Raw genomic sequence first — 24,505 nt, 5'->3', positions numbered from 1 at the left:
CCTAGAAGGCACGGGATGAGGATCCGAGGGAGGGAGGCGAGAGAGCTGGAGGTGGGCCACGCACAGCCCTAACTGCTGGGTCAGGGCAACAGGGCAAAGAGGAACAAAGCATCTCATGTCCAAGGTATGGGGGGAAAATAGTAAATAAGCAAGCAAGCTGGGAAGACTGAAATCCTAAGTCCTAAAAGGAAAATGGAACGAGTAAGTGGAATCAGGGGAGGTTTTCCTGGAAAGAGAACCCCGGAAAGGAGAGAGAGATGCAATCTCTCCAGGGGGAGTGGAGGGTGGGTGGGGATGCTTTAGTGAGACTGAAAACCAGAAACTGGGGTTTATTAGTTGTAGAGTAATTGGTGGGGTTAATTGGTGCTAGAGATCCCACTTAACAGGAGACCGCAAGGCGATCTTCATGGAACTTAATTCCGACTTCTCTCCCTGGGCCTCAGCTGCTTCTTCAGTCAACAGCAGGGCTTCCTGAACTGCCTTGAGTTCTAACCTCCAGGAACCCACACCAGAGCCAAGGACTTTCTGTAAGGCTCCTGCTCCTCGTTCTGCTCCCAGAAGCCACGTCTCCTATTTCCTGCCCAAGAGGTCACAGGGAGCCATGGAAAGTCCTGCTGGGGTATCAGCCAGACCTGAGGACCCTGTCCCAAGCCCAGGAGTCCTGAGTCACATCACAGCATGAAGGATGAGGTCAGACCACACAGACTTGATACTGAAAGCAGTGGAGAGCATGGGAGGAAGTTTTGGAGCAGAAGAGGGATATGACCAGAACAGTACCCTAGAAAGAGGGTGTGTGAGAGGGAAAGGGTATGGAGGGAGCAAATCCTTCTAGGAGGAAGCCATGAAAGCCAAGCATGGCCGGACCAGGGCTGTGGCCAGGGAAATCGAGAAGAAAGAGGGAATCTGAGAAGAGATGCTGAAGGAGGATTGATAGAACTCAGTGACAGAAAACTAAGGAGAAAAAAGAATGTGACCCAACAGCAGAGTTCTCACCTCACCTTCCTGCTGAAATGTGGAGGGAAGCTGGTGCTGCCAAGAGCAGAGTGAACTGGAGGAAAGGCTTGCGGCCAGGAAGGGGGCCGAGGGGACCACCCACAAACATCACTGGCTTGGGTCAGGATGGTACTGGGCTACGGCTAGAGAATGCCTCCTCTCAACCTACCATCGATCCGGCTGACGAGCTCTTCCAGAGCCTTGACCTTCTTTTGGATCCCCGGTTGTGCAAAGGTGTAGTTATCCTGCAAATGACACAGAGCTCAGGGTGAACAGGGACACCAAACAGTCATGCTACCACCCCCTCGAGTTCACTGAAATATGTGTAAAAGCACAAGCTGTCTTTGTCAAAGCTGGTGCCAGCGTTTGGGGGGACAAAGGAATCTTACAGGACTGCAGAGTGTGGGGAAACCTAACAGCGCTGGTGCTGTGGAGGCCAACTGCCCGGCCCCGGCGCCCAGTGGAAAGGAGAGGCACAGTCCGATGACAAGGGCAGGGCCATGGGGAGACTTCCTGAGGCTCCAGAGGACCCTAGACCATTGCCTTCTGAAAGCTGTACAGCAAGAGAAAGAGGTCAAGCAGAATGGGCCACAAAGGGGAGGGGCCATGCTGGGGCCGGGGCCCTGTCTGAGCAGAAGAGTAAGAAGGAGCCCAAAGGCCCACCCCGGGTGGCCCGCAAGGGCAGAGTGCCTTGCCTGGATCCCATCCAGCAGCTTGCTCATGCACCAGAAGCTGTCGGCTTCAATGCTTCGCAGCATGTCCTGAGACAAATTAGTCACGTCGAAGTTCTCCACGTCCTCTTCTGTAAAACAAAAGGGGAAGAGAGTCCAGGGGTCTTCTCTGAAACGTGGAGAGAGAAGGACGGAGTCTGGTGTATTCCAACAGGGTCTTTGAGGCCAGGAGAGAGCTGGTCTGATGTGATGCCAAAGACAGGGGCCTGCCCTCCTCCTCCCTTGTCAGGTGGGCCCAGTGTCCCAGGAAGGCCCTTGAGGATCTCATTAGGACACTGAACAGGCCATTTCTCACACCAGTTTCGATGGGTCCAACACATCTTTCTTTCCCACTGCATGTGTTCATTTAGTTTCAGGAGAAACACTTCAGGCCTCATGTTCAATGAGCTACATCCTGCCGCCTGGAGAGGGTCTGGAAAAATTCTCTGATTTCAGAAATTCAGTGAACTGTCTGGCACACTCACACTGGTGAGAACGGCTGGGATCAGGTAGCCTCCAAAGTTCATTTTCAAGAGGGAATCCCCCTTGGGCAGATCCATGGCCTCACCACTCAGAAGTGAAGATGAGAAGTTCCCATTGTGGCTCATTGGGTTTAAGAACCTGACTTGTATCCATGAGGAAGCAGGTGTGATCCCTGGTCTTACTCAGTGGGTTAAAGGATCCCACATTGCCATGAGCTGTGGTGTAAGTCGTGGATGTTTCTTGGTTCCCGCGTTGCTGTGGCTGTGGCGTAGGCCGGCGTCTGCAGCTTCAATTTGGCCCCTAGCCTGGGAACGTCCGTGTGCCCCAGGTGTGGCCCTCCCCCCAAAAAAAAGAAAAAAAAAAAGTGAGTGTGTGAAGGACCACAGCCCAAACCTGCGGGAGCTTCCAGGATTGAACTTCACCAAGTTGGTAGTTATTAAGCTGGGTTTTGCAAGACCTCAATCCTATAGGATACTCAAGAAAAAAGAGCTTCCACAGGCAAATATGGGTGAGAAATGTGGCACTACATGTCCTCATTCTGGAGAGTCACGACAATCACAGCACACAAAAGGATTTGAGAAGTTACCAGAAATTCTGCATTAAGCAAATCTCCTTAACCTTGCTTATCCAGCATCTCCCTGGCTTCTTTAGCCACAGGACCTCTTTTGGCTTCTCATGGAAACCCCACACTAAGTGACGGGAGTAAGTCTGAGATGCAAGTGGGGAGAACACAGGAGTCCCCTAGGAACCTGAAGAAGGAAGAGGACCTGTGATGTTTCCTTCTGCCAGAGAGAGTGGACAAGACAGGCCAGGCCGTCTCAACCCCCAGGCCCCACGTGCTGGTCAGAGGTCACACGTGGGTTCTGGGCCAGAGGCAGCTTATGTCCTTGCAGCCCTGTTTTGAAAACAGGATGTCCCCTGCAGTCCCTGGTGCTGCAGAGACACAGGCAAGGGACAAAATGCCTTCAGAATGCAGCCCTTTCGTTTATGAGAATTATTACTCTATTAAGTCCTACAACTGGACCTTCTTGGGACAATGTGTAACACCCCTCGGATTCTCATCCTGTATAAACAGTGCTTTTTAATAAGACACCCAAGGGCTGTAAAAATCCTTTTGGGGAGGATGGGGTGTTTTGTCAGAAAAGCTATGACCCTGGCTGGGAACAATGTAAAAGTCCATAGTTAATACAAGTAAAGTGCTAACAGTGCTTGGCTCACAGTAGGCGCAATATAATTTATTTTAGATGAAGTTTATTAGGAATTCGTAAGGACATGGGAAAGCGCGTCACAGTGTAAAAGGAAAAGAGTAAGGTACAAAATTATTTATGGTATATTCTCAACTAGTGTACATACAGTATTTATGCGTTTATATAAGCACAGAGGAAAGACAAAATACATCACAAAGGTTTACAGTGCTTATTCCCCAGGTGGCAGGGATACGAATTTTTATTTTCTTTAAGACTTACTACTCAAAATTTCTACAATAAGCATAATTTTTATAGCCAAGAAAAAATGCACATTATTTTAGAAAAAAAGGGGGCTGCAATCGACTACATCTTCCTTTTACCACCACCACACACACAAAAAGATTCTATAATACAATACTAAGCCTGCAGAAATGGAAGACTTTGGATAACATGTAAAGGTCCATTTGAGAAACCCAAACAAAAAATCCTCCCAGGAAATACTATCTTGGAGTTCCCATCGTGGCTCAGTGGTAACGAACCCGACTAGCATCCATGAGGACTTGGGTTCGATCCCTGGCCTTGCTCAGAGAGTTAAGGATTTGGCATTGCCTGTGAGCTGTGGTGTAGGTTGCAGACGTGGCTCAGATCCTGTATTGCTGTGGCTGTGGTGTAGGCCCGGGACGACAGCTCCAACTGGACCCCTAGCCTGTGAACCTCCATATGCTGTGGATGCGGCTCTAAAAAAAAAAAAAAAAAGAAATACTATCTTTTTTTTCCTAACACTCATTACATAGTGGGGTTTTTTTGGGGTGGGGGGAGGGCGGTAGCCATATGTATTAGTAATTTAATTAAATGATACTGGGCTCTAAGACCCAGCTCAGAATCTCCCTTTAGGAGTTCCTGTCGTGGAATCCGACTAGGAACCATGAGGTTACGGGTTCGGTCCCTGCCCTTGCTCAGTGGGTTAACGATCCGGCGTTGCTGTGAGCTGTGGTGTAGGTTGCAGATGCGGCTCGGATCCTGCGTTGCTGTGGCTCTGGCGTAGGCTGGTGGCTACAGCTCTGATTGGACCCCTAGCCTGGGAACCTCCATATGCCATGGCAGCGGCCCAAGAAATAGCAAAAAAAAAAAAAAAAAAAAGAATCTCCCTTTACTTTTTGCTTCATGTTTTGTTGCTAAGACCCTTCTTTTTTTTTTTTTGTCTTTTTGCCATTTCTTTTTTTTTTTTTGTCTTTTTGTTGTTTTTATTGTTGTTGTTGTTGTTGCTATTTCTTGGGCTGCTCCTGAGGCATATGGAGGTTCCCAGGCTAGGGGTTGAATTGGAGCTGTAGCCACCGGCCTACGCCAGAGCCACAGCAACGCGGGATCCGAGCCGCGTCTGCAACCTACACCACAGCTCACGGCAACGCCGGATCGTTAACCCACTGAGCAAGGGCAGGGACTGAACCCGCAAGCTCATGGTTTCTAGTCGGATTCGTTAACCACTGCGCCACGACGGGAACTCCCTTTTTGCCATTTCTTGGGCCGTTCCCGCGGCATATGGAGGTTCCCAGGCTAGGGGTCGAATTGGAGCTGTAGCCACTGGCCTACACCAGAGCCACAGCAACATGGGATCCGAGCTGCATCTGCAACCTACACCACAGCTCACAGGCAACGCCAGATCCTTAACCCACTGAGCAAGGCCAGGGATTGAACCCGCAACCTCGTTAACCACTGAGCTACGACGGGAACTCCTGCTAAGACCCTTTTACATTGCTGTACATACCACTAGTTCCCGCCCCACAGAAGCCACCACCCCTTTACACATCTGTCCCCCAAGGATGGACACCCAGGTGCAACTCCCACTACCGCAAACAATGGCCTGAGGAACCCATACAAGGGACAAAGAGCCTGGGTCCCTGAGCAGAAGGGGGAGCACAGCTGCCACACGAGCCCTTTGCTGTCAGACAGAATAGCATGGAGATAAGAGCACAGACTCTGGAGCCAGACCTCACAGCTCAAAACCTGACTCTGTCACTCTTGAGCTATGTGGCTTTTGGCAAATGGCTTCACCCTCTGAGCCTCAAAACCTCATCTGGTAAGGTGATGATATCCTCCCAGGGTCAGTGGACATTATAAGGATCAAACAAGTTAGTACATGGAAAGTGCTAACAACGCCTGGCACAAAATGAGAATTATGTATATCTTAGCTAGTATTACTGTTATTAAATGAGGAACAAGTAAACTTTTACCTTCTGTAGGGTGCTGTCATGTTAGATCTCTGTTATTCGTAGTCAAACCCAACTTAATTCTAAACATAAAACACACTTTTTTTTTTAAATGGCTGCATCTGCAGCATATGAAGTTCCCAGGCTGGGGGTCAAATCGGAGCTGCAGCTGCCGGCCTACACCACAGCCACAGCAATGCAGGATCCAAGCCGCATCTATGACCTACACCACAGCTCAAGGCAACACCAGATCCTTAACCCACTGAGCAAGGCCAAGGGAAAAAACCAGCATCCTCATGGATACTAGTCGGGAAATACAATGGGAACTCCTACAAACATATCTTAAAAATAAAAGTTGGGGAGTTCCTGTAGTGACGCAGTGGAAATGAACCTGACTAGGATCCGTGAGGTTTCAGGTTCAATCCCTGGCCTTGCTCAGTGGGTCGGGGGATCCAGTGTTGCCATGAGCTGTGGTGTAGGTCCCAGACGCAGCTCGGATCCTGCGTTGGTGTGGCTGTGGTGTAGGCCAGCAGCTGTAGCTCTGATTCAACCCCTAGCCTGGGAACCTCCTTATGCTCCAAGTGCAGCTCTAAAAAAGCAAAAAAAAAAAAAAAAAGTCAGGCGTTCCCATTGTGGCTCAACGGTTGCCAACCCAACTAGTATCCAGGGTTTGATCCCTGGTCTTGTTCAGTGGATTAAGGATCCAGCATTGCTGTGAGCTGTGGTGTAGGTTGCAGACATGGCTCGGATCTGGCATTGCTGTGGCTGTGGTGTGGGCTGGCAGCTGCAGCGCCGATTCAAGGTGGGGGCTCTTACTTCCCCACATCCTGTCCTTGTTCCTGGCCTGGCCGCTAGCTCTTTGCTTTTCAAAGGCAGAGGGAGAGCTCACCAGCACTTCAGGGAGTGGGAGGAGAGTTTAATTCTAGTGTTCTGCCTGCTGGGAGGATAAAATTCACACATTCAGTCAAAAACTGTGAGCTGAGTGCACCAGCAAAAAGCAGCAGAAAAAGGGAGGCCCAAATGCTCTCTGAAGGGCTTCATTTAGCATAAACAGTCTGTTCAAAAGGATCATTAAACGTCCCACTTGAGAAAATTCAACATATAATTGAAGCTGGAACGGGAAACTGTGCCAGCCACGCGGCCTCAAACGAGGGCAGCGTCTCTGGTTGTCATTACGGAGCATTCGGCAGCCAGGGCTCAGATGTGAGGGAATGAGATTTTAAGGGTATTTTATGGCTGTTTTAAGAGGCAAAGCATCCACAAAGAGGAAACCCAAAAGCTCTTTATAAAAATCAAATTGCCCACCCCGGGCTTGACAAGAACATGCTGTCAAGCTCGGCATTATTAGCTGATAAAATGTACCTGAGTGGTGGCCCCAGTCTAGAGTTTACTTTTCAGAGAACTCCAGATCTCAAAAACTCCCCAATGGCTTGGGAGGGAAGGGCTGGCTTTGCTTAAACTGGCTGGAGTAACCTGTCCATTTGCTGCTGTAGGCATTTCTCAGGAACCATCTGTGATCGAAGGGCAATTTCCAGATCTGGGGATCTCTTGGGTCAGAATTAATCAGTCCAACAGGCAGGCACAAGAGGATTCAAGGCATCAGACTTAAAACAGCCTCTATTTCCCAAGGCCTCTGGCTTACCCAATTCCCATCTTTTTTTTTTTTTTTAAACTGGACTCATAAAAATACCTTATATAATATCTTCTGATCATAAAAGTAAACCAATTGAGAAAAAGAAAAATATAAATCTTTTTCAGCCACATATCTAAAGAACCTCATAAGGAGTTCCCATCTTGGCACAGCGGAAACAACTCCCACTAGGAACCATGAGGTTGTGGGTTCGATCCCTGCCCTTGCTCAGTGGGTTGACGATCCGGCGTGGCCGTGAGCTGTGGTGTAGGTCCCAGACGTGGCTCAGATGTGGCATTGCTATGGCTCTGACGTAGGCCAGCAGCAACAGCTCTGATTAGACTCCTAGCCTGGGAGCCTCCATATGCCGTGGGTGAGGCCCTAAAAAGACAAAAAACAAACAAAAAAAAGAACCTCATAAAACAAGAACTATCTTATCCAGGAAGTTCCCCGGTAGCTTAGCAGTTAAGGATTTGGCATGGGTTTGATCCCCAGCCTAGGAACTTCTGCATGCCATGGGTGTGGCCAAAAACAAACACACAAAACATCTAAAAAACAAAACAACAAAAATATTTCATCCAGAAAAACACAGTTTTAAGGGAAGTATCAGGGAAATCATCTGATCACCTGTATGTAATAATTTTTAAGTGTTTCAAGTGCTACAGAAACTTATCCTTGGGTGTTATTCCTCTGGCATTTTCAGGCAAGTATTTGATGGCAGCAGGCAGGACAAGGCCACAACAGCCGACCATGGACAAGGTGGAGGGGCCCCTCGGCTAAACCCAGAAAAGTCAAACCACCTGACCAAGAAAGGACAGTGAGGAGAGCTGGGAGGTCAGAGGGGGAGACGATGTCCAGGGTTCCTACAGAGCAGAGACCCAGAGCGAGATGGTTCTGTTTCATGAGGACCACGTTCCAGACCCTGTGAGAGGAGATGTGCTGTTTCAAAGATACAGAGAAGCAGCTGACCACGGAGTCCCTCCTGACCCCATGCCTGTCTGTCAGGATAGTGACTAAGAGGTAAATGTTAACTCCGAATGATCGCTGGCTGTCCATTCCTCACTGGGGGGTAGCCTGGCTAAAATTATTTTAGGGAGTTCCCTGGTGTCCTAATGGTTAAGGACTGGGCATTGTCACTGCCGTGGCTCATGTTCCATCCCCGGTCAGAGGACTTCTGCAAGCCGAGGTTGCAGCCAAAAAAATTAAAAAAGAATAAAATAAAATAAAATTTAAAAACCACCAAACCACCAAATTGTCTCTACTTTCCTGAGGTTCCTGTATGCTATTTAACAAACATTAGTGGCTGCTGGTTAACTCAGCCTCTTGTGCTGGCTACAGGACCCCAGACTACATGAAGATTCAGGTTATGGGGGCAAGGCAAGGGCTGGGTCCAGCCCACACTTCACCTTCTAGGATCTGCCCAAAGACCGCCACAGAGACAGGCAGCATGTCACCCAGATGCTGTGTATGTGAATAGACTCTGGGGACAGCCAACATCAGCTGCCCAGAGGCTCCTCACAGAGGCTCAAACATCTTGGGTAGGTTGGCACCTCAATTTCTCCTCTGTTACCATTTCTCACTCACTCCTGGGTCAGCTGAGAAAGGGTGAGTGACATGCATGTGCCACCTCACTGCCCAGGTCTTAGAGTCCCAGAGGGGACAAGCCACAACAGCTCCTTGGAGAACTTCCCTCCTTCATGACAGGAATCCCAACACTGGACATCCTCCCCAATACACACACTGCTCTCAACTGGCAGCTGAAAGTGACTCAGTTCAGCACTCTGACTGGGCGTCCCCACATTATGACTGTTGCTGGAACGAGCCTTAAATATTCCTCGGCCGTCCATCACACATGAGGCTGCTCCAGCTATGAAGACAGGGCCAGGAGGCATCTTGAGGAAAGGGGTAGAGTCCCAAACAGGGTGAGCGCTACAATCCAGCATCAGCCCCACTCCGCAGGTCCCTCCAAACCAACAACATTACAATGGAAAGTGGGATGTCCCTTATAATACAACTCAATGTACATACAGCTTAGTGATAGGCAAAACCGGTCGAGGCGTCAGAAGTCAGTAAGACAGCTACCCTTGTGGGACTGAGGGGAAGGCCTAGAAGGGAACGAAAGGGGACTTCTGCAACGCTGGGAATGTTCCATATGAGTGCTCACTGCTCAGGGGACATTACTGGGCTGTGAGCATATACATACTTCTTAAAATTTATGTTGTACCTCAGTACAAAGTTTATATTTTAAAAGGAAAAGAGGGAGCTCCTGCTGTGACGCCACGGGACTGATGGCATCTTGGGAGCACTGGGATGCAGGTTCAATCCCCGGCCCAGCCCAGCACAGTGGGTTGGGGATCTGGCATCGCCACAGCTGCGGCTCCGATCTGATCCCTGGCCCAGGAACTCCATATACCGTGGGGTGGCCAAAAAGGGAAAAAAATAAATAAGTAAAAGGAAAAAAGGAATGTCCTCTTAAGATAAGGAGAGACTATGGACGTCTGTCCGCTTTCATCTTTGGCCTCCACCCCTTGCCAGACGGGGAGGAAGAGCATCGGCAGGGGGGCTGTCAAGTGCGGAGTCAGATCTGAGAGCCTCACAACAGCCCAGGAGCAAGACCTGGTGACAGGGTCCACGGTACGCGGCATGTGGGGAGTTACTGACAACAACTCCTTTCTTCTGAAAACCTGAGTGTTAACCGGCAAAAATCAGCTGCGCGGCTCGCTCCCTCACCTCCTTCAGGTCTTTGTTCAGACCCAGTCTTCTCAGTGAGATCCCGGCTCACTAACTCTGTTCAAAACCTGCTCCAGCTCCTACTCTTGCCAACAGGTCATTCCATGTTATTGCTTTTCTCAGCAGCTCATTCTTTTTTATTGCTGGGTACTATTTCATTGTATGACTATCCATTCTCCTATTGACAGATATTTGGGTTGTTCCGGTTTTTGTCTATGTGAACAGAGTTGCTATGAATATTCCCGTACAGTCTTTTAGGGACTTTCATTTTCCTTGAATAAGTACCTAGAAGTAAAAGGCAGGGATTTTTGTCTGCTTTGTTTACGGTCGTATCTGCAGGGCCTAGAGCAGTGCCTGGCACGGTGTAATTCTCAATAAATATCTGCTGAATGAGTGATAGTACTTCATCTCCATCCCTTAGGAGAGAGAGAGAACTTCTGGCTAAGTGGGCAAGTATCAGAAGACTGCAATTCACTGCCCTCCAGTGGCCAAGCCCAGCAACGCTCCATTACTTCCTACATATCTTAAAAAGTTACGAAGTTTTCATTCTCTCACTTATCTAAACATGTATGGAATGCCCATTTTGGCCACCAAGATGAAAGCACTGGGAGTATAAAGATGTTTAAAATAGTTTCTGGCCTCAAAGAACCATACGGTCTGGTGACAGAGGGTAGGGGAGGGAAACACACACGGGAAGTGGTGTGGTAAGATCCTGCCAAGGCAAACGCACAGGGTTATGAAAAGAGTACCAGGGGGGTGGCAGGCACCGGGAAGACGTCTCAGGGCAGGCTTCCAGAGGAAGGGAGTCTTACGGGATGCACAAGGATTAGCCCAGGGGGTGAAGAAGTGGTACAGGATGAGGCTTTAGATTAAAAATGGCAATTTGGGATTTCTGAGTTTGAGAGGTGAGGCAGAAAGTAGAGCACAACAAGCTTGAGAATCTGGACATTTTAACCTGCAGGTGCTGGGACACTAGCGAAGAGTTTTAAGAGAGGAGCTGTACAGGCAAATCTGTGTTTAAATGGCGTGGAAGGTAGGTTTAAAGGGGAGAAAGACCAGAGGTGTGGAAACACACCTGGCCATCTCAGCAATCTGGGTCTATGCTAAAGTAGTCGTAGGAAGAACAGAGAGGGAAGTAGATTCAAGAAAAATTCAGGACAGGAAATCATCAGAACTTTGTAACTGATTAGATATGGAAGAATGAGAAAAAAAAATAGTGAATAAGTCACCATTTCTGACGTTAGTGGCAGGAAATGCTGGCAACTGAGAGAAAAGGGTGGCTGGGTCTGGGGAGGAGAGGCATTGGTCAAACACTGAGTCTGAGTAGCCTACGGAAACCAAAGCCTGCTGTTGTCCCTAAGTAACTGCCACCCCTTCCTCCTTGGTGGCCACCAGCCTACGCCACAGCCACAGCAATGCCAAATCGGAGGGGCATCTGCGACCTGCACCATAGCTCATGGCAACGCTGGATCCTTAACCCACTGAGCAAGGCCAGGGATTGAACCCATGTCCTCATGGATGCTAGTTGGGTTCGCTAACTGCTGAGCCACAATGCGAACTCCTACCTCCTGACGTTTAAGGTGAGAGAAATAAGCTTTTCTCTCTTGCTTAAGGCAGAGATATTTGAGGTTCTCCATCAATGCAGCCCAGCTAATCCTAACTGATCATCTAGGACACATCCAAGTGGAAATGTCACACAGGGAACACAAGTCAGAGGTGTGGGGAGGCTTTCCCTTCTGGGAGTTCCACTGCTCGCATGCTTCTAAGTAAAACCAGAAATGAAAATCCTGCTCTACTGCTTCATGCCGAGGAGAAGAGGGGGAGCCATCTGACAGTGTTTCATTTGTACTGAAAGAAATCACCAGGCGCCACTCTTCCTTTGAAAATAGGACAATCATGAGCCCCACGCTTCTATACGACCTCCTCATTCGCATCACTTAATAGTTGCTGTTAGGCAGCTTATTTTGGTGATGACCACAGACTTTCAATTACATTTCACCTTAATACACTACCTGCTAGATGAATAATCTAAGTCAAAAGGTTTTGGAGATGAGAATCTAGAGGTAATTCCACAGCCTCAGGAGTCACAGTCCAGAGACCATCTCCCCAGGGGTGACCCTCCAGCACTGTCACCTCTGGACCCAGACACAGTGGCTTATCCACTGAGGACCCACTTCTATGCAAGCAGCTGGTTTCAGCAGATAAAGCAGTGACTAGGGGGCTAGGCTAGCTATAAAAAAATTCTCTAGCAACCTGTGGTGGCGGGGGGGCGGGTGTCACTGGATCTCCCTCCCTATTTTCAACTACTTTAGAACAAACGACACAAAGCATGAAGCAAGCTCAGGTACTGATTTATAAAAGTAGTAACAGACAGAGGAGGAGATACGAGAGGGGCCAATGTCCTAGTGGCAATATCCCTGGCTCTATCACAGCACATCCTCCGTGCTGCAGCCCAGTGAGGTGGGGCAGTGGCGATACCTGCCCAGGATGATGAAGGCACAGCCTGGCCTGTTCCTCAGGTGAAGGGTATCCAAGGCTTCCTGCGGTAGGGAGGGTCATATCAGAGAGATCACCACAAAACACCCTTCACAGCAGCTGCCTGACTAGGATATGGCACTATTAGACAAGGGGAGAAAAGCAGCATTATTACTCAGACAAGAGAACTATTCTTGAAGCCCACAAACAATGCTGAATCTATGTTCAAGAAAGGTCTCGAGGCTGCACAGAAGTCTATATGCCTTGCTTCTTTGACACTTAAGTTATATCCAGCAATGGATGAACAGATAAATAAAATGTGGTCTATTTCATACAATGGAATATTTGACCACAAAAAGGAACAAAGTACTGACACGTGCTGCAACATGGATGAATCTCAAAAACATGGCATTAAGTGAAAGCTGGAAATAAAAGACTACATATTGTAGGAGTCCATGTTTATGAAATGTCCAGGAAAGGCAAATCCACAGACAGAAAGTAGATTAGTGGCTGCCTGGGAGTAGAGGCGGCTCGGGAGTGATGGCTAAGGTGTACAGGGTGTCTCTTTGGGCTGATGAAAATACACTAAAATGGTGGTGGTGGTTATACAACCCAATAAATATACTAAAAACTATTGAAATGTACGTTTTAAATGGGTGAATTGTAGGATATATGAACAGCCTCTCAATAAAGCTGCTATCCAAGGAAAAAAATCCCCCACAAAGCTAATTTGTAAATTTACTGCCCCTCCAATAAAAATTCTAAAGGACCCCCTGCCTCCTGAATTTGGCAAGTTGATACTAAAGTTCATCTGGAAAAAGAGCCAAGACAATTTTTCAAAAGAGATGATGAGAGGCTGGCCTTGAAATAATGGTAAAACACACCACAAAGCTCAAAAATCCAGTGCATAGAAATAGAGATAAGTGGAACAGAAATAAGTAAAACCATGTATACAAAGGACTTTATATCATATTATGAAGAGGGATTTCACATCAGTGAAGAAAGGATACACTATAAACAATGTTGAAATAATGAACTACCCAGTTGGAAGAGCAACTTTGAACTGCAACCTGCACTGTATAGGAAAATAAATGACTAATGGAATTTAAACAGCTAAATATAAAACCAAAGCTATAAGAGTATTAGAAGAAAACATGGAAGAGTATTTTTATAATACTGGGGTGGGGAAGAAAAGACTTCCTTTTTTTTTTTTTTTTTTGGCTGTGCCAGTGGTATGCAGAAGTTCCCAGGCCAGGGATCCAATCCATGTCACAGCAGTGACCTGCGCCACAGCAGTGACAATACTGGACCCTTAACCCAATGAGCCACCGGGACTCCAGTGGTCCTTGTTTTACAGATTATTTTATTCCCTTCATTCCTAAGAAAAACTTCTTAGACAATATACCAAATCTAAAAACCATAAAAGAAGAGGTATTGCCTTGGTGTCCTCCTCCGCTTTGCATCAACTTGTTTACTTTTTTGTGAACCCCTCAACTCCCCACTAAATGGGAGGCTTCACAAGGGCAAGGCCCACATACGTTATTTTAGTACCTCTATCCTCTAGCACATGTAGGAGTTCAATAAATACCTGTCAAATGGACAGATTTGACTACATAAAAATTAGGAAGTGCTATATAAGGAGATGCAATAAAATTAAAAAGATAAATGATGGTCTGGGAGGAAAAAAAAATTAGGTTGAACCATATAACATTTTCCCCAAATGGTTGAATGTTAGCAACTTTTTTTTTTTTTTTTTGTCTTTCTGGGCCGCACCTGTGGCACATGGAGGTTCCCAGGCTAGGGGTCAATCAGAGCTGTAGCCACTGGCCTACACCACAGCCACAGCATCACCAGATCCAAGGTGCATCACACCTCATGGCAACGCAGGATCCTTAACCCACTTGAGTGAGGCCAGGGATCGAACCTGCATCCTCATGGATACTAGTCAGATTCTTTTCTGCTAAGCCACCATGGGAACTCTGAATGTTAACAATTGTATTTGGTTCGTTTGAACACCAGTTGAAAAACAAATATATCTAATCTACAGAAAGCTCTTACAAAACAAAACCAACAGTCCAAAAGGAAAAAGTAGATAAAAGATTTGAACAAGCAGATGACACAAGGAAGAAATGTTAACACCCAAAAGAAAAGATAAAGTATCTCATTGATGAGTAAGTGGAAATAAAAATTGAAACACAAACCATGGTTTGTTTTCCAGATTGGTGAAACACAATTAGACTAAAATACCCAGTTTTGCTAAGGATGTGAAGAAAAGTATACCCGCACATTAGCGGTTGGAGCATAAACTGCTGTCAAACTTTCTGGAGTGTAATCTAGTGGTATCTACTTGGCATGCTTTCAGGACCGGTAATTTCACTTCAACAGATTCTCTTTCAGATGAACATGCACTTTATCATAAAGGCATAAGAAAATACGCACAGGATATTCATTGCAATGTTACTGATGATAGCTAAAAAATTATAGACAAGTGTTAAATATCCTACTATAAAAGAATTATTAACTAGACAGTAGTAAAGCCTAATGAAAATAAATGTAATTGCTGAAAATGAGGAGCTAGGATCCCTATGTCCAAACTTGGAAAGCTGGCCAGATATTTACGAATGAAAGCAAGCAAGACAGGGGAAGTATGGATAGTTTGATCCCATTTTTCTGGACAGAACAAAGAAAAATACTATATGCAGGTCTAAAACCACACATAAGAAATGATCTGAAAAAACACACACCAAAAGGTCTATAGTAGGTATCTCGGGGGGGAAGGGGGAGGAATGAGGTAATACTACTACTACATTGTTTTGGGTTTTTTAGGGAACATGTACTTCTACTGCACCTTTTTTTTTTCCCCTTAGGCAAGAAGCAATAAGAAATGTGCTGTCTGCTTTGGAGCAGAGAATGGAGAAGCAGCTGTGAGACAGATCTAAGCTGAGATAACCACCAAGTCCTATAAAGAATACAGGTATTTAGGTCAAAAGATCTGGGTTTGAGCTGGAAAACTCATTAAATCTGAGCCTTCAATTCCTCACCTATAAAATGGGTTGATACATCAACCTTAAAGAGATATTGGGGGCTACTAAATGAAATTGGTGAAGTCAAAGTACTTTGCAAACGGTAAAGTGCTTTAAAAATCAGGGGGATAGTACTGGTTGGCAGGACAAAGCCCTCTCTGAAAACGAGATCAACAAGGGCTAAAGCTACAAACTGCTTCGGAAGAGAGAGGTGGTGAGGAACTACTGGACTAAGAGAGACTTAAAAGGCATATCAATCAATCAGCAGAATGTGGAGACCTGATATGAACACTGATTCAAACAAACTGCTAAATCTATTCATGGGAATCAAGAAAATTTGAGCATTGTTGTATATAAGATTATATTAAGGAGTTGTTATATCATTTTAGATGTCATAACTGCATGGTGGCTGTGGGTTTCTTTAATCATTATCTTTTAGAGATACATACGGAAATATTTAGGGATGAAATGATATGGGGCTTGATATTGAGCTTTACTTACTCACAACGATGAGGGAGGAAAGAATGGACAGGGATGTAAATAACCCAAGGTTGGCCAACATGTGAAGTTAGGTGGCAGGTATATTGAGGATTTACGGTACTATTTTTTTCTACTTTTATTTCTGTTTGAAACTTAACATAAGTTTCTGTCAAAAATGTACGGGCCCCACCTTCCTAGTTCTAGGAGAAGCTATCATAGACCCATCTGAAGTCTTGCAGAGTGAGTCTGAGCGCAGCCTTGCCAAGAAAGGCTGCCTTGCCGAGAAGGGGCAGAGAGGCCCACACTTCACTGTGTAAAGGCTGTGGGTCAGCAGGTGGGGCTGACAAACCCAACACCAAGGTCGGAATGCACGTGTATCTATGGAAGAAAGGCACCGGGTGGGATGGGGTTAAGGTGGTAACGGGATGAGCGCCTTTACAAGGTAAAGGAAAATCTGGTACAAAATATAAATGATAGCTAACAAGATAATGAATATCCAATTAGAAATGCAGCTGCTGCGGATTTTTCTTAACTGGCAATAATCACTGGCAGGATTTCATGCCAGCATTCAGACCTCAAATGTAGATGAATGAATGGATTAATACCTTCCTAGGCTCATCCATTAATACTATTTCAGAAAAGTACTACTGTAAGAATTAACCCACAAACCCAAGAGATCAGCTGCACTGTACTTTAATTAAGTTAAACACACAGAATTAAGGTGCCTCCAAAAACTGACCTATTACTGTGAAGGGAAAATGAAGGTTCTCCAGCAAAAGCTTTACTTATATGCTTTTTTCTTTTTCTTTTTAGGGCTGCACCCACAGCAATATGGAGATTCCCAGGCTGGGGGTGGAATGAGAGCTACAGCTGCTGGCCTACACCACAGCCACAGCAACACCATATCCGAGCCACGTCTGCGACCCACAATACAGCTCACGGCAATGCTGGATCCTTAACCCACTGAGCGAGGCCAGGGATTGAACCCACAACCTCATGGTTCCTAGTTGGACTGTTTCTGCTGCACCATGATGGAAACTCCTACTTATAAGCTTTCAGTAGCTAAATTTTAACTTGTTTTGCTTTTGCTTAGGATCACTTAACTAGCTTGACAGAGTGGACACGAGTGACCTTCCCCCTTTCCTGAACTAGTTGCCGTCACTTAGAGGAACAAGGGACAGAATCATTCACTTGCCTTACTTTTGAGTAATGGAGAGAAAAAAAAAAAAAAAAAAAGGCTGGCTCATGAAAGACCAAAACCACATCACTTTTAGTGCCACCAGAAAACTGGAATGGGAAGGATCAAGTGAGACACTTCCTATGCCCTCCCCTCCAAGGGGTTCTCACCTGTCCCGTCTCATCACCGTCCTACCCCCTGAAATGGTTTTCTTTTTTTTTGTCTTTTGTCTTTTTAGGGCCGCACTCGCTGCATATGGAGGTTCCAGGCTAGGGGTCTAATCGGAGCTACAGCTGCTGGCCTACACCACAGCTACAGCAATGCGGGATCTGAGACTCATCTATGACCTACATCCCAGCTCACGGCAATGCCGGATCCTTAATCCACTGAGTGAGGCCAGGGATTGAACCCGCAACCTCATGGTTCCTAGTTGGATTCATTTCCGCTGCGCCATGACAGGAACACCTGCAATGGCTTCCTATAAGAACAATACCCCACCACCCCAGAGTCTGAAGACAAGGGTCCTAGTCCGAGCCCTGCCACTATCCAGGAGGCAAGGCATCGCACAACCCGTCTGTCAAATGCGGGGAGTAGACGGTGGTTTTCTAAAATCCTTTTCAATGTCCTGATTCCCACGAGCTGCTCTTAGATTGATGAAGAGAACAAATCACTGGACCATGAAAGATGGATTTTCCTGTGAATCTGTGAGCACAAGAGATTAAGGAAACCAGAAGGAGAAGTGGAAGATCCTGATTTAGGCCTGGCCAGAGATGGCTGGGGCTGTAAGGAAACCTAACCACCCCTGTGATGGCTAATCACTTGTTCAAAGTGCAAAGAAGCCAGTGGGGTAGGGGGTGACGGAGGAAAGGGAGAACTCAACGTCCCAGAGCGCTCCCTGGCCCATTCCATCACCTCCAACAGGAGCTGGATTCTGGCGCCACCCCTGCTCCTGAGATACAGCAGGTGAACCCAAGTGTGAAGGCGTTCCAGGGATGAGGGCCTGGCTTTGAGACGGGTTCGAAACAATCCTAAAATAACCTCAGATAAACCGTCAAACCATCTGTTTACTGCAGGACATAAATATATCAATTTAATCGTTCTTGTGGCAAAGCAGCTCTTTTTAGGTGAGACCTGTGACTATTTCGAGCGCTAAGTTCCAGGCTGCTACTGCTGTTAAAACAGGTTTGGCTGTGTATCCTAAAGCCACTGTCTCGTTTTTAGCAAGATGTGCCCATTGGCTGCACTCTTGGGAGAAAGCGACAAACCGCAGACAACAAAGAGCAATAGCTTGTTCGACTTGGGACGCATGCTTCTTACCCACATATTCTGAGAGGAAGACGACAAAGAACGGAGTGACCAGGTCATTAATTCCCTGGACATACCCACTGGCAGGGTGTCGGATGGCCCAAATAAACAGAATTCGTTCGAAGATCTAGGAAAATGAGAAAGAGAGAGAGACGACGTGACGTTAAATGAGGGGGATGCTTTGCTTCCTTCCGTTTACCCGCCTCACAATCTAACTCAGGGCAGCTGCAGAGTTTGTAGGGAAAATACAAAACTACTGCGGGACAAAAGAAGTATATACATAGCTTTTTTTTTTTTTTTTTGGTCTTTTTGCCTTTTCTAGGGCCACTCCTGCAGCACATGGAGGTTCCCAGGCTAGGGGTCTAATCGGAGCTGTAGCCACCGGCCTCCGCCAGAGACACAGCAATGTGGGATCCAAGCCGCGTCTGTGACCTACACTACAGCTCACGGCAACGCCGGATCCTCAACCCACTGAGCGAGGCCAGGGATCAAACCCGCAACCTCATGGTTCCTAGTCAGATTGAGAACCACTGAGACACGACAGGAACTCCAAGTGCTAGATGTTTTTAAGCAGGGGTAGGGGACTACTGCCCTTTCTCTTTCCAGAATCTAGTTGCCGTGATTAAGAAACTGGAGAAAGGAGAGAAGAGTGACATAAACGGCGGCTTAGAAAAAGGTTTGGTGAGGATGTCATTAATTCAGGCTACCATGCTCAGTTGCAGACGCTGTTCCTCTCTTTCCAGGAGCAAGCCAGCAGAGTGTCTAAGTGGCGACACATTTTCTAAATCTCTTTAGGTCATTACAGGGTTTGGAGAGGAAATGCCTTCGCTACCACCCTCTCCTTTCTCCCGGCTGAGACTGAAGGAGATCTGGATTCCATTCTAACCCAGCTTGACTAGGAACCCGGGACAACCTGTAAATGCAGGAAGTCACTTCACATATCAGGACGCAGCCCAGGCGTCTGCTGGGACAGGAAGTCAGATAACCAAATCCTATGGATTCCTACAGCTGGGAATTTGAGAACAGGGCCTCCATGGGAAAGCCTTGTGGGTTAAGCATACTGGCCAGAGGCCAGAGGCCTGGACTGGGAGAAAGAAAAGATCACTAAGGTCCCCTTGCAGAGTCCGGCCCTGTCCCAACCTGCTAACTTCCCTGCGCTTCCACCAGGCCCTCTGAGCATTTCTCTCCTCCTCTCCGCCTAACAGTTCTCACCCCCTGGCTTCAAGCCGCTGAGCCCAACTCCTGGCTCCGACACAATTCCTGAGACTGGCTTTACCCAGACTGCCTCATGGCTCTACACCACAGCAGAGGATGACAGAGGTGACTGCAACTAGGGGGTGGGAGGGGACAGGAGACCAGAGGGTCTCCATAGCACATTGGCTCTGCATGGCCCCATCAGCCAGCTCTGCAGGCAGAATGCAGAGGCCCTCTCAGAGGTCAGGTGCAAGGGGGGAAAGTAAAAGCAAAGGGCTGGGTGATTCTGGAGGTGGCCAGCTAGTGCAGGAGAGAAGTGGACTATCTGGAGACATAGCAAAGGAGGTTGCCCAGACCCTGCATTGAGTCTGCCTTCCGGCTGGCAGAGACCCAAGGAACACAGCTGCCTGCTCGCAGGCAGTGAGAGCAAAGCCTTGCCTGGAAGGAGCTGGCCTCTCTGCCTCCACTAGGCTGGTCCGCTTGCTCCCTGGGGCTGAGGGAAGGGCGTGACACCCTCTTTCATGTTAGGCCAACACTCCAACGGGGCCTCTCACACACGCTCTCCTCTGCTGAGAAATGACCTCCTCCTTTCCTTGAAACTGTGGCTGAGGATCACAAAGAATACTCTGTCCTGCTCTATCTCCCCAGGCCCCCTACGGCCCGTGTCTGCCGGTGTCTCTGTTGAAAGCTCCTCCAAGTCAGTCTTACTCCATACTGTTGGCCCCTTCGGGGCACACACACCCCTGGCGAGCAGCTTAACAACAGCCAAGTTCACGGAAGCTGACTGTTCAGAATCAGGAGACCTGAAATAACCCCTCTCTGGGAAGGACAGGACAGTGCAGACACACGCGCACTATGCCGGTAAAATGCCAAAGAGATGAAAACTGAAGCGCACCAAGCCTAGTTACCAGGTGGGACCATGGAATCTTCACGACAGAAAAAGTCTGGGACAGTCTTGTCTGCCTCTGAGACACCTCTTCTCCTGGGGTGGGTAATTAATTCTGACTTGCTACAGTCAATTCTCAAGTGTATTTCAGGTTTACAAAAGCAAGCCTTTCAATATTCAGTGTTATTTCATCTTCTGCTCCTTGGTTGTCAGTTTATTCTGTTTAGGGTAACTATAGTCTGCTGGATGGAAAGGTGAGTCACGAAAAATTAGAAAGACTAGAGTTTGAGTTTCTTTCTTTATATGCAGGTTTCACTCCTAGGAGAAGCCTTTTAAATAAAATACTTCCCCTATCTCGGAGCTGTACACATGCATAGGTACAAGGTAAGTACCAGAACATCTTCAAGTTAAAATGAGGAGCAGGCAGAGCTGAGCCGTGGAAGACTGAATGAGAGACACAAAGGGATCCCGAGTGGGCTTTCAGGTTCCTCTGAGCTGACTCTTCTGGGTAAAATAATGGTGTCACCCCCAAAATCTTCTCTTATGCTAGTGGTAGGTTATGAGGGATCCCACTAGCAGACACATTATATTGAAACAGAATTATGAATATAAAATCAAACAGAAATTATTTCAAGAATTTTAATCACAGTCCTGCTTTATTCCAAGGATGAGTGAAAACAATTCAAAAAGCACCTTTAGCCACTGTCCTTGCTTCTGAGAATTCAGAGAAGGAATGGAATGCAAAGGAATGCAAAGGAATTCCTAATCTTGAGGAGTTTAAATTTACTGCTTGGTCAAAAGGTAATAATCCCGCTGAAACCTTTCACAGGCTGTGCCAATTTGTGAGGTCTCAACATATCACTAATAATTTGACTTCTGGGTATATATCCAAAAGAATTTAAAACAAGGACTCAGATATCTGTATGCCCATGTTCATGGTAGCAGCATTCACAACACCCAAGAGGTGGAAGCAACCCAAGGCCCCCTGACAGATGAATGGGTCCACGATTATGTCTTATGTATTATGATATAATGGAATATCCTTCAGTCTTAAAAAGAAAGGAAATTCTGGAGTTCCCGTTGTGGCGCAGTGGAAACAAATCTGACTAGGAACCATGAGGTTGCAGGTTCGATCCCTGGCCTTGCTCAGTGGGTTAAGGATCTGGCATTGCCATGAGCTGTGGCATAGGTTGCAGATGCAGCTCGGATCTGGCGTTGCTGTGGCTGTGTCATAGACCGGCGGCTTCAGCTCTGATTAGACCCCTAGCCTGGGAACCTCCATATGCCGTGGGTGTGGCCCTAAAAAGACAAAAAAAAAAAGAAAGGAAATTCTGATACATGCTACAACATGGATAAGCCTTGAAGGTATTATGCTAAGTGAAACAAGCTGGTCAACAAAAGGACAAATACTGTACGATTCCACTTATTTGAGGTTCCTGGAATAGTCAAATCCACAGGCACAGAAAGCAGAATGGCAGCTGCTGGGGAATAGAGAGGTACTGTCTTGTGGGCACAGAGCTTTGGTTTGGGAACAAGAAAAAAAAGTTGTAGAGATGGATGAGGGTGATGGTTGAACAACAACATGAACGTACTTAATGCCACTGAACTGTACACTTAAAAATGGTTAAATGGCACATCTTATATTATACATATTTAACACACACACACACTACTCCCAACCTGATAAAGAGGAGCAAACACAGGACTAGGAATTCTAAGGTGTAGCTTCTAGTCTTCATTCTGTCACCAGGTCGACTCAAGACGCCAGGCAAAACTCTCAAAGTTCTACTCAGCCCACAGGTTTGTTATGAGGATCAAATGAAAATGCATAAGAAAAATGCTCTGAAAGGGCCAAGTTCCGTGTGTGAGCACAAGGTACGATCGTGAGTAGCCATACACAGGCCCCTGGCTGCAGGGAGCTCCAGGCTCTCATCCGCTCAGACAGATGCCTCGCGCACAAGTGTGGGGGCGGGGGAAGGGCTGAGGATGCTGAGTCTCCCTCACCTCCTGCACAAGCGGTTGCTGGAACAATGGAATGAGAGGGTTCGTCCGTGGAATGTCAATGTGAATCTGAAAAAGAGAAGCCATATCCAAAAACACAAATGCCAGTTTGTTCTTTTGAGAAGTTACTTCCTAAGAACTTGGAATCAAGGGAGATCAAGGGAGTGAGAGCACAATTTAGAAAGAACTGACATTAAAAAAAAAAAAATGTCCAGTTAAACCTACCTGTCCATCTGGAATACATTTCCGTGGCCGCCAAGAGCTTCCTGAACAATGAGAAAACCTCCCCAAATAAACCTCTTACATCCAATAGCAATAGGCTTCACAACCTAAGAGAATCACCTGCTTTTTCCTGGCGCTCTGGAGTCTGTTTTACTCTGGGCTGGTACCTATTTAACAGATGTGATCAACATGAGTCGCCCTCTTTCAGGTTCTTACATATCAACGGTTCCCAAGAACTGAAAGAGCTCTGACAGCTGCGAAAACGTGCCAGGACAGGAAACCACGGGGAAAGGTTACCAAAGAGGTCACCACAGTTGGTTTTGGTCTTAGGATTTCCTAACACCTAAGAATCCAGAGGACTGTGTCAGCAGACGCAGAGCCTATTCCAGTTCTTGGGGCATCCTGTGGACAGCTGTGTCTCCCAGTCTGCTCCCCTCTGCAGCCACCAGACTTCTCTTCACCCCCTCCCCTTCCCCAAGGCTGTTGGGACCACTGCAGGCAATGACAGAGGCTCCCAACCAAGGCTGCTAATGGCTGTGGCCCCTGCAGACAGAAACACGGGGGTGCAGCTGCCTGAAGGACACACTGAGGTCACAGTTCAGCGGGATGGACCACTCCTGGGTGAACTCATCTTTCATCTTGTGGCCTCTAACCCTCACTCCTGTAGTGTGGTCTGTGGACCAGCAGTGCTGGCATCATCGGGGAGCTCCTAAGAGGTAAAGGTCTCACCCCAGGCTTTCTGAATTAGAATCTGCATTTTTATCATAACCCCTTGGTGGGATTTTTATCAAAATCCTAGGTGATTGGTATGCACATTAAAGTTTGAGAGGCACTGCCACTCAAACTTATCCAATTATCCAATTTATCCAGTTAAAATGGCTAAAATCAGAGTTACTGAATTAGAAAGAGGAGAAGCAGTCCTGAGAATAAATCCCTAACCAGCACACCACTGCCTGGAGATGTGGAGAACCTGCATCCTGAGAGCACTTCCAGGAACCACACCTTCAGATTAGGACCAGTGAGCAGCAAGGCAGCAGGTGATGATTGTACCTGTCTGTAGGTATCCTGGTGATGCTCCTCATTTCGAGAGTCATAATACTGTTCAATGAAGCCAAAATACTCCTCCCGCTTCCGCTGCAACGTCAACTTCCTCCTCTCGGTGTTTGCTGGGAGGTAGCCCTGCAAACAGGACAGCTAGTCAGATGCGGACAGGCACTGGCTGAATGAATCATGAATTTTGATTTTAGCTTGAGCAGTGGCTTGGCAACTATCAAAGGAACGAAAGCCAGCTACCAAGAGGACAAGGGTTCTGACCACCCAGGGTCCGCCCTCTCCTTATCCAATGAGACCCACATGTGGGCAGAGGAAGCCTGGCCAGCGCTCCCAGGGTTATTCAGTCGTGCAGCTCGGCGCTGCACTAGAAGCTGGCACTGATGGGGAGCCCTCCGGATCTGGCTCAGCAGAGCAGGGGACAGAGGCCAAGGGGAGGGAACTGGACCCCGGCCAGGATCTCCTCGGGCTGCGTGGGCACGAGGCAATCCTTCCGAGGGTCACGCCATATCTCGGTGGCATGCTATGTGAGTCTGTGCCAGTGACACATTCTTCTCCACCGTAACACTCAGGATTACCAGCTTAGGGAGCTGGATGGGATCTGTGACACAGCAGCTGCAATGCCCGGACACACAATTTCTGGCAGCAGCCCCCTCCAGGGCTGGCCAGAGCTCCGGGCCAAGTGTCATGCTCATCCCTGATGTGGATTCCACGCTCAAGTTTGACAGCTCCTCTTCCCCTCTGTTCTCACC

The 24,505-nt window shown here is 47.3% G+C and overlaps 1 protein-coding gene across 2 annotated transcripts in view; it reads right to left on the bottom strand.

Moving 5' to 3' along the window:
• The window catches only part of TBC1D22B (TBC1 domain family member 22B), a 69,788-nt gene that overhangs the window by 13,329 nt on the left and 31,954 nt on the right, over positions 1-24,505 (bottom strand). For both annotated transcript variants that reach the window (XM_047795134.1, XM_047795133.1), the window contains exons 6-10: positions 23,754-23,882; positions 22,485-22,550; positions 18,413-18,527; positions 1,689-1,795; positions 1,163-1,238 (exon numbers count right to left, since the gene is read on the bottom strand). In XM_047795134.1, coding sequence (XP_047651090.1) covers positions 1,163-1,238; positions 1,689-1,795; positions 18,413-18,527; positions 22,485-22,550; positions 23,754-23,882 — 493 coding nt within the window. The remainder of the gene's footprint in view (positions 1-1,162; positions 1,239-1,688; positions 1,796-18,412; positions 18,528-22,484; positions 22,551-23,753; positions 23,883-24,505) is intronic.

Source organism: Phacochoerus africanus, chromosome 9, assembly GCF_016906955.1.
Source record: "Phacochoerus africanus isolate WHEZ1 chromosome 9, ROS_Pafr_v1, whole genome shotgun sequence".
Taxonomy (NCBI): Eukaryota; Metazoa; Chordata; class Mammalia; order Artiodactyla; family Suidae; genus Phacochoerus; species Phacochoerus africanus.
This window is presented reverse-complemented; position numbering and strand designations above follow the sequence as displayed.